General features: G+C 55.1%; 1 protein-coding gene across 1 annotated transcript; it reads right to left on the bottom strand.

Annotated features, from left to right (window-relative positions):
• Window positions 1-719: 719 nt before the first annotated feature.
• On the bottom strand, window positions 720-5,137 carry Pdx1 (pancreatic and duodenal homeobox 1). Its single transcript, XM_006979630.1, has 2 exons — window positions 4,729-5,137; window positions 720-1,168 (listed from the first exon to the last, which is right to left on the bottom strand). Exons 1-2 carry the CDS (start codon window positions 5,135-5,137, stop codon window positions 720-722), a joined length of 858 nt encoding a protein of 285 aa, XP_006979692.1.
• Between the last annotated feature and the right edge of the window lie 5,045 nt (window positions 5,138-10,182).

Below are 10,182 nucleotides of genomic sequence, written 5' to 3' on the forward strand. Positions count from 1 at the left end.
AGAAACCTCAAAGGTCCTTGCGCAGCTCTGTCCCTCAGGACCCTGGAGGTCCCATTGGGGGCACAAGGACCCTAGCTTCCACTTCCGCTCAGGACCAGCCGTGAAGAACTTCTCATCTTCACAGGAGAGGGTGCAGGTGGAAGGGTGGATGCTAATGAAATATCTGGCTGAAGAGGGGGAAAGAGTCTGGAGGAGGAGAGGAAGAGGGCGGCCAGAAGAAACACACACTTGGCTGCATCTTGGAAGCCGCAAGCAGCTCATTTTCATTATTCCTAACCTTAACATGGCCGGCCCGGGAACGGCTGTCGTTTCTGGGCAGACAAAGGCACCCAGCCCAGCTCGCCCGGGGACCCCGGGGACCCCGGGGACTTTCGGCGGGCGAATGTTCAAGTGTGTACCCTTTCCATCAGTTCGGAGCCCGGTCCTCTAAATGGGTCCCAGGATGGAGTCTTGGAGGCAGGGAGGGGAACGTGCCCAACAGAGGCAGACCTGGCCATTCGCAACCTCAAAAGTTTTCAGAAGCAAGGTCTCTTTTTCCAGAAGTCTGCCAGCATCTCTCCGGCTGTACCCAACTGGCATATGCCCTCGAGAACGCATTTGCGCATTTGCGTGGCGTCCAGGCTAAGCCTCACCGTTCCCTCCCTCTCTGGCTGCCCACGCCGCCGCACTCACGTCCGTACTCCGGGTCCTGGACCCTGCTCACCCCCAGCCTGCCGTGCTCACCGGGGTTCCTGCGGCCGCAGAGGTGCCAGGCTGGAGGGCTGCGGTGACGCGCTAAGGCCCGGAGGCAGGCGGCCCTCCCGGGCCGCAGCGGGGACGCCCGGGGGCACAGCACCACCCGGAGGTGGCGGCGGCAAGGCCAGCAGCTCCTCTCCCGAGGTCACCGCGCTATCCTGCTCCGGCTCTTCGCCCCCACCGCCGCCCCCGCTCGCGGTCCCGCTCCCTCCTCGCTTCTTATCCTCCTCCTTCTTCCACTTCATGCGACGGTTCTGGAACCAGATTTTGATGTGTCTCTCAGTCAAGTTCAGCATCACGGCCAGCTCCACCCGGCGAGGCCGGGATATGTATTTGTTAAATAAGAATTCCTTCTCCAGCTCCAGCAGCTGCGCCCGCGTGTAGGCTGTACGGGTCCGCTTGTTCTCCTCCGGCTCCACTGCGTACGCACCGCCTGTGGGCGACACAGTCGGTCAGTGCGGTCCCCGGGCCCCACGCAGCCCAGGAACGGCCCTCCTCCTGATCGGGAGCGGTCAGTCCAACCACAGCCCCTCGCTCCAGAGCCCACTGTGGCTGAACCACAATCTACCCCAGTCCACCCAGCCCTTTCTCCTAGGCCACAACCGCTCGGCTCTCACCTCGATCTCCATACCATGCTTGGGTCTGCCAACCAGTGGTTTCAAAAGTGGTTCATTTCATGGACGATAAAATGGTAAAAATGCACATAGACACTTTGATTGGTTCCGTTCTACTAAGGCAATAATGTGCCGTAAACATAGGATTTTAAACAAACTTTCTGACGTTGACTCAGTGCAGTCTCACTGTATGAAATGGGGCTCAGATTACTACCCCGTCTTTATAGGGGTCTATATAACCGATTAACATTTCTAGACTAAACTTTTACCACACACACAATGCTAATTTTCCACTTTATTCAATGTTTCGTTAAAACATTGCTAAACTCAGCACACTAAATTATTTTAACAAAATCATCGTCATGGCGCAGTCCTTAATTCCAGCATACAGGAGGCAGAGGCAGGGGCAGGCAAATGCAGGCCAGCCTGGTCTCCATAGCTAGTTCCAGGCCAGCAACAGTAACATAATGAGATCCTGTCTCAAAAACACTTTTTAAAATGAATTTATAACTCACTAATGGATGCAGATCGCAGTTTGAAGGATCGCGCTGATCATTAAGTTGTGGGCACATTTTGTTACATCTTTGAATATGTGTCATTATTTATTTAAATATTCATTATTTTCACATGTAGAATATGCAGGTGGGAGCGCTGTAGTGCGCACCCGGAGGCCGGAGGCCAACTTTTGGGAGCTGGTTCTGTTTTTTTAATATGAGGTTCCATGGATTGAACTAAGGTCTTCAGGCTGGCAAAGGGAACATTTCTTTACATATATTGTTTTTAAAATATAGCTATATTGTAATTAGCCCCAACTGGAGAGGTAACTGTTACTCTAATTTCAGTTAATTCCCTGCCTCTGAGAAGAAGTACTGTTTGGGTCACTAAGGGTCACCCTTAGCAGGAGACAATTCATTCCCCACTGTGCGTTGTACCACCAATATTGGCAGAGGCCGGGTCCAAGCTGAACTGAAAGCAATTCTGGAGAAGGGATGGATCGCCAAAGGGCTGTCAATTCAGCTCCAACAAGCAAACAAGACCAAGTCCCCAGGAAACCAGGGATACAAACTGAGTGTCCCCAGGTCTGGGTCCTTCCTGGCCACCCAAATGCCCGGACTGTGGACACTGGTTAGGGTTCTCCACCAAAGCTCAACGAAAAGGCTGAATCCAACTTGACTCGGGACAGAGGCGAGGGGCGTGAGCGCGTTGAAGGCAAGGAATAATTTCCTGGATGGAATCTGCTCCCGGGTTTTCCCCAGACCAAGAGGAGGCACCGGAAGCTGAGGTGAGACCCCTAGGACCACTCTTTGGAAAGCAGTTCTTCTCCCGAGGAACGTCTGAAAACCACACAGGCCTTTCCCAGAAGAGGAGAGACTTACCCTTAATGAAACATTTAAAAAGGCCAACCACGGTTTCATAATCGTAACTCACAGGTTCTTCCGGCCGCTGCCCTCAGCTGCCCACTTTGCCAAGTCCTAGGAAAGCTATGGGGGTCTGTGTCCAGCTAACGGAAGCTGAAGTTGGAATCTGCTGGTGAGAAAACGCTCAGAGCTCCCCAGGGTGACCTTTTCTGGGACTCAGAGTAGAACCGGACAGTGATGAAGTTTTGTTAGGTCCAGTTATTTTCAGGGAGCTGTTGCCATTAGTATTCGTATTTCTACTATGACCCCTTTGGTCATTGTGCCCTCTCCAAGGGTTGTGAAAACCCACTAAGAACGCGAGGGCTCGCTAAACTTTGAAGTTCTTCCAAAGTGGAGGAGACGCGGGACCTCCCTGCAGTGCCCCACCCGGAGAAGAGAGGCTGCCAGAGTCGGGCATGCAGAGGGTCAGAAAGGACCCGCAATGGCTCCTGGCGCCCGAATTTTGCAGTCCAAAGGTGTCTCCAAAATGTTCCCCAAACACAGGAAAAGCTGTCGCCTTTCCCTCAGGATTTACTCCCTGGTTTCTTTCCACCCTAGTCCAGCTCAGGAGCGGATAGCCAGAAAGAGTCGCCAGGGCTCTGAGGGAGGGAGCCCCGAAAGACGGAAGCCCTGGCAAGAAACTATGGACTGAGAGCCCCCTGGGTGGAGGGGCCATCTTCAGGCAGTCCCAAGAACCTGTGGCCTTGGCCTTGAGACACCTCTGCAGCATCTACCTGCTCCATCCGCTTGGAATTGGTCAGAGGCGAGGGACCGCCGGCCGCCCCCAGCAAGAGTGTGAGCCCTTGTCTTAAATCAGGAGTTTCGCCTCAGCGAGAAAAATGAATTAACGAGAGGTGCCCCTGGGTCCTTGGTGAGCCCTGCTACTCCAGACCCGCTCAAGATCTTTGCTTGGCTGCTCCTCCTGGAGGGAGGGTCAGGCTTCTTAAACAGGCCCTGAAGACATGGCGTTGGGGATTCTCAGGGGATGCCAACGCCAGCTTCTTAACCCCTGGGTTCCTGACAGACAGTCGGAAGGCAAAAGAAAAAGTAGCTATTTGCAGAACAGGTGTGACCAGAAGTGGCTGCAGCCCGGAAGAGATAACATTGAGCAGCGGTGGCGGGCACAGGCCCCCCGCGCAAATTCGCTGCCAGCATCCGGCGGGGAAGGGACCTGGGCCTTTGCTCTGCTTCGCCTCTCCGCTGCCAGGAAAGACCTAGCACGAAGCAGGCGGCGCCCAGAGCTAAGGAAACCCGGGGGGTCTTGCTTCGCTGAGCCAGATTGCAAGAAGACCCTCCTCCTGCGTGTCTACTTCCTGGGACACAGCGCGAGAAGACCCTTCAAACATTTGGTTGCTCCAAGAACTGGCACCCCAGACGCCTCTCCCGGCTGCCATGCTCGGGAGCCGCCTTTCGGTGAGGCCCCCCAGCCTGTCCCGGTTCACTCCCACCCCTGACCCTCCTCCAGGGCCTCCGGACCCTGGGCAGGCCCGGAGGGATCAATTTTCCTTTTCCTTCCTGCTTTTCTGTTTCTCCTCGGTGCCTCTAGGAGGCCCGTTTTCTCTAATAAAGCCACCAGGACAGGGCGGGTAAGTGAAGGGGCCTGAGCCTTCGAAGAGGTTCCAGCCTAGGTCAGAGACATCTTGCTTAACTGGGTGCCCACTCCCTGGGAGTCTTCGGCTTCCAGATCCCCCGGCTGCAGAAGGGTCCAGAGAGTTCAGAAGCTCCGAGCCTGGGTAGGCCTGGGCTTTCTCGGGCGTGGGAGCCGGCTCCCAGGTGAAGAAAGGCTTGGGACACCCGCAAGGAGGGAGGAGGAGAGGAGGGTTCCAGATGAATGGACCGGTTGGCCTCCCCGGAGTTCATGCTAAGCCGCTTTATCCCTGCGGGTCGGAGAGGATCTGGGAAAAGGCCCAGGGGAGCGCTTGAAGACCGGGGCAGCTGAGTGTACACTTGGAGAAGAGAGAGGGAGAAAGCACCAGACTTACCTGCCCACTGGCCTTTCCAGGAGTGAGCCTTGGTGGACTTCATCCAGGGGAAAGGGAGCTGAGCGCGGCTGGGTTCTTCCAGGCCCGCAGGCTCTGTGCCATTGGGGAAAGGCCCCGAGGGCGGGTGGGCGAGCCCGAGCTGAGCCGGGAGGTGGTGGTGGAGGTGCGCCCCGGCGGGGTCTTCGGCGGCGAGCGGGGGCACTTCGTAGGGGGAGATGTCCGGGGGGCTTCCCTGCTCCAGGGTTCCCAGCGCGCCTGCGAACTGGGGTGGCGGCGGCGGCGGGGGCTGGCGGCCCATGTACAGGCACGCAGGGGGGTTAGCGCTGAACTCGGGCACCGGGCCCCGCTGGTACGCGCACGGGTCCTTGTAGAGCTGCGTGGCCGCGTAGTACTGCTCCTCGCCGTTCATGGTGGCAGCGGGCACTTGGGGGGGCAGCAGCCCCGGGTAGCGATCTACAAGCCAGGCCTTGGCGCTGTGCCGCTGGCCGCCGCCGGCTCCCAACGCCACCCCGGATCGCTTTGACAGTTCTCCACTGCTCTCCCCGGGAACCAGGGGCTGGCGGGGGACCCACAAGCCGGCCGCCGTGCCATAGGCCCAGAGGTACCCCACGTGGCTCAGCCTGGCGCCGTTATTGGCCCGGCGGGCTGCCTTAAGAAGGAGGCCCAGGTGCCCGCGAACACCTGCATTTATTTCAATTCTCTCTCTCGGTCGGCCGAACCCTCCTCCGTCTGCAGCAGGCGGACGGTCTCCAGAGCCGGGCGCGCAAAAATACCAGAACGTTTATTCTTTTACAGAACCGCTTCCACCGCGATTTCTTTAAATGCTCACATTCCCCCCACCACGCTCCGGGCTTTTGTTTGTTTTGATTGATTTTGTTTGTTTTGTTTTGTTTAAGACAGGATCTAATTTTGTAGCTCTGGCTGGGCTGCAACTGACTATGTAGTCCAGGCTGGCCTCAAACTCCCTCAGGGCATCACCTTCATTGTCCTCTGGGATTGCAGGTGTAAGGCACCACTCCCAACTTTTAATTTTCGTGTATTTTTTAATAATATACATAAATATCAGCTCAGGAATATGATTTGCGAAACTTTAAGATGACACATCTCAACTGTTGAAGAATAGAGGTTTTTGTTTGTTTTCTTTTTGGCTTTTTGAGACAGGGTTTCTCTGTGTAACTTTGGAGTCTGTCCTAGAACTCATTCTGTAGACCAGGCTGGCCTCGAACTCACAGAGATTCGCCTGCATCTGCCTCCCGAGGGCTGGGATTAAAGGCATGGGCCACCACTGCCTGGTGAAGAATAAGAGTTTTTAAGACATGCTTGCAGAACCCAGCTTTATAAGGCAGAAACTGTCGTTTTTGTTTTATTGCTGCAACTATCCCCTTATTGTTTTATTTTCATGTGTATTTGTGTTCCCGAGACTTCTAGCCTGCAGACTGTTAACTCTGAAAAAAATCACAGTGGCTTAATTTTATTTTAAGTTGAAGGCTATTGTTATTAAATTTAATTTTAGGAATTGGAATCTATTTGAGTAACTCAGAGCATAGCTTCCCAAATGTGCCAAAGGCAAAGGAAAGTGTCGCCTTTGTGGTTGAGAGGTTGGACCAGGGGTTGAAACAAGGTTTTCAGATCCCTGACATCTGTCCTGGAGACCCTGGTAGAATCAATCTACCCGCAGAGAAAATCCACTCTCTGTGTGGTTGAAACAGGGCAGCCGGGCAAGGAGACGATTGGGTTCCTAGAAAACGAAATTAAAACACTGCATGTTCAAAGATGCCTGTGCCTGGTTTCCACCTGTCAGATATTCCAAGGACCTGCCTTTAACATGGTCACTTTAGTGTGTGTGTGTGTGTGTGTGTGTGTGTGTGTGTGTGTGTGTGTGTGTGTGTGTCCCTGCTGGCAAGGACCCAGTGGCCCTGGCGTTCATTCTCTGGGGTGTATGTAACAGAGGTTGCTGACTCACTGAGTCCTGGCCCTCCAAGGACACTGGAAGATTTTGGAATCGCTTTGCATCCTTGCAGAGAGCCCCTGTAAGAGAAGGCAAGAGACGCTCGCAATCAAGAGGAAATAAATCCCTGCAGCCTGACTCCACCAAACCATACCCTCTTGTTTAGACCTTTGCAGCGTTTTAATATTTTTTTTCCCTACATGCATTCAGATGGAGTGGGCTATTCTGAACAACAACTATTAAAGGCAAAAAAAAAAAAAAAGTATGAGAGTTTTGAACTCTGAAATTTCTTTCCCTCCTAGGATTTTATTTGCTTGCGGGCTGCCCAGCGCTGATGTGTGAGCCTGGACCCTCCATAGTCCCAGGCTCCTGCCCGGGTTCTCACTGAGGGAAGCCGGGCCAGAGGGGAGAGTGTCTCTGATTTCTTCAGGGAAAAGGGCCACCTGTGGCCATCGGGGGGCCTGGGAGTGAAAGGCCCGGGCGCAGCGCACCTAATCTCTACAGGCCCGCCTCAATGAGTCCATTGTTCAGGGTGGCGGCCTGGGACTCGACGCTATCTCCTTGACCGCCAGTGGTCACATCGATCGGAAGGACAGGGCCGGAGGGGGCGGCGCGGCCACGGGGTGTTGACCCTCGAAGATAATCTGCCGCAGCCGTGTGGGTTGACTTGGTGATGCGGTTATGTGCGGGTCTCGAGCTTGGGACAAAGATAGACACCTTCCCTCACGGTTCCTCCACCTCACCTGGGCAACCCCCCCCCCCCCCCCCCCAGAGCTAGATCCTCACTGTCCTCTCCCTGCCCTTCTCCCCCTCGGCCTCACCCGTCACCCCCCGGGGTGTTTACTTAGCACTTCTGGTCCTAATTGCGTGCATTTCGGTAAATTGGCTTCCATCTCGATGCTTCGTTTGTTCCCATTTAATATTTTTGCTGGGCCTTGCAAGAAGAAAAGTGTCTCCCGGCAGAAAACAAGGTCAAACAAATAATTCCCCCGGGCTGAGCAAAACGCGAGGGACGGCCCTCCCTCCCCCGCCCGTGTGTGTTTGTGGCACATTCTTGATTTCACAGCTAGTGCTTTCTCATCTCCTTCCTTAAAAGGGGACTCAAGAAACAAAGATCCAATAGCCATTCGGTGTGACTCTTAGGTAGGCCGAAGTCTCCCCAGGGTTTTAACTGGTTAATGGTTGCTTGCAAACAATAGAAGCTCCAGCGAGCAAGATCGCACTCAGCTCACACTCAGCGTTTCTCTGCCTCTCTGGCTCCCTAGTCCATTACAGGTGCAACGCGTTTCCGCTCGGCATCCCGGCCCGCCTGTGCCTCCTCCGCCTCCAGCAGGCCTCAGAGATACCCAGCCATTAGGCAAGAGCCTTTCCCAGCCATTTAACAGAAGCTCTTATGGATAAATCAACAAAAAAGGCTGTAAACCAATTATAGTGTGGACAGTGAAAAAGTCTTTTATTAGCAGGACGTCCTGATAATCCTTGCTGACACTGGGGTCCCTACCTGCTCTTTTTACCCTCGGCTTGTGCCAAGACTCTGGTTCAGCCCTGGCTAGCTTCTTCAGTGGTTTTGCCGGCACACCAAAGGCTGGTTTGGGCTAGAAGACAGGAATTAAGCCATTGTATGTTTGTGTGCGTGTGTGCATGTCCGTGTGTGCATGTCCGTGTGTGTGTGTGTGTGTGTGTGTGTGTGTGTGTGTGTGTGTGTATTAGGGATTCTCAGCAAAGATAGGTTTACATGAAATTTAATTTTTAAGACCATATTCATTTCAAAATTAATTACTGTTATAAAGTAAAATGAGCCGGGCAGTGGTGGTGCACACCTTTAATCCCAGCAGAGGCAGGTGAATCTCGGTGAGTTTGAGGCCAGGGCAGCCAGGACTGTTACACTGAGAAAACCTGTGTCCAGAAAAGAAAAAGAAAAAAAAAAAAAAGAAAGAAAGTTAAAACGAAATTATGCTCTGAGTTGAGAAAACCCAGTAAAGCAAACAATGTATATTTAATGGGAGTGCTACTTCATGATTGATTTTTGACTTGCCTGAGATAGCAAGGACATTAGTGGCCTAGGAGATTTTGCTCAGGGACCCGATCCAGACTCAGCGTCCGGAGCACAGGCAGGAGGAGGATCTGGAAGCAAGGACGGGATCCAAGACGTGTTCAGTTGATTTCTGGGGCAAAACAGTTCAAGCGGCAAAAAGTGGAAACTCGGAATTATTTTCCAGATAATTCGACGCCATGACCAAAGGCTTGGGAAGAAAAGGACTTACTCTTTCCTTCACATGCCTCTCAGACCACAGGCACAGAGGAACGCTGCTCACTGGCGCGCTCCTCATGGCTCGCTCAGCCTGCTTTCTTACAGAACCCAGGACCACCTGCCCAGGGATGGTACCGCCCGTAACAATCATCAGTGAAGAAAAGCGGTCAGGCTCGCCCTTAGGCCAGTCTGGTGGCATTTTCTCAGCTGAAGTTCCCGCTTCCCAAATGGCTCTAACTTGTGTCTCATCGACATAATAGTAGTCAGCACAGAAACGCAGCTTAAAAGTGTGTGGCCTCTGCACAGCTGTCTTACAAAGCATCCCTCTAGCGCTAGTTAGTGTGCGAGAAGAAGCGACTCTGGAGTGGGGGGCAGGGGAGGTACGACTCTGGAGGGGAGGCGGGGGTGGGGGTGGGGGTGGGGGTGGGACGACTCTGGAGGGGAGGCGGGGGTGGGGGTGGGACGACTCTGGAGGGGGGGGCGGGATGAGGGAGTGGGGGTGGGGGTGGGGTGGGACGACTCTGGAGGGGAGGCAGGGGTGGGGGGGATGACTCTGGAGGGGGGCGGGGGTGAGGGAATGGGGGGGTGAGGGGACGACTCTGGAGGGGGGCGGGGGTGAGGGAGTGGGGGGTGGGGGTGGGACGACTCTGGAGGGGAGGTGGGGGTGGGGGGACGACTCTGGAGGGGAGGTGGGGGTGGGGGGACGACTCTGGAGGGGGGGCGGGGGTGAGGGAGTGGGGGGATGGGGGGACGACTCTGGAGGGGGGCAGGGGGCGACTCTGGAGGGGAGGCGGGGTGGGGGGGTGGGGGGCGACTCTGGAGGGGAGGCGGGGTGGGTGGGACACGACTCTGGAGGGGAGGTAGGGGAGTGGGGGGGTGGGACACGACTCTGGAGGGGAGGTGGGAGGTAGGGGGTGGGGTGGGACACGACTCTGGAGGTCCCAGTCCTGTGGCTGGCTACACGTGCCCTCTTCAGGAGTGAGCCACCACCAGCCAGTTCCATCCTTTTAGGTTTCATTCTTCTGTGACCTTCAGGTCGCTAGGAAGCAGAAGGAAAAGCCACAGGAGGAAATCAGACTCCCAAGCCTTCACCACCAGCTGTGGCCCCGCCCCTGCCCCCAACTCCGGGGCCTCCCCTAGAAGCTGTACACTGACCGCTCAGGCCTGCTTCCCCACAAGCTCCCCGCCTGATCTAAGTCCTCTAGAGCACGCTTCCATTAACGTGATCCCCTCTGCCTTCTTCCCCTCCCCCCAC

This window comes from Peromyscus maniculatus, chromosome 23 (assembly GCF_049852395.1).
Source record: "Peromyscus maniculatus bairdii isolate BWxNUB_F1_BW_parent chromosome 23, HU_Pman_BW_mat_3.1, whole genome shotgun sequence".
Lineage (NCBI taxonomy): Eukaryota > Metazoa > Chordata > Mammalia > Rodentia > Cricetidae > Peromyscus > Peromyscus maniculatus.

Excerpts from the sequence above, each read along its gene's own strand:
- Pdx1 (XM_006979630.1), bottom strand. The coding sequence starts at position 5,137 with ATGAACGGCGAGGAGCAGTACTACGCGGCCACGCAGCTCTACAAGGAC. Across the intron at positions 1,169-4,728 it reads CTGGAAAGGCCAGTGGGCAG|GCGGTGCGTACGCAGTGGAG; the intron begins GTAAGTCTGGTG and ends TGTCGCCCACAG.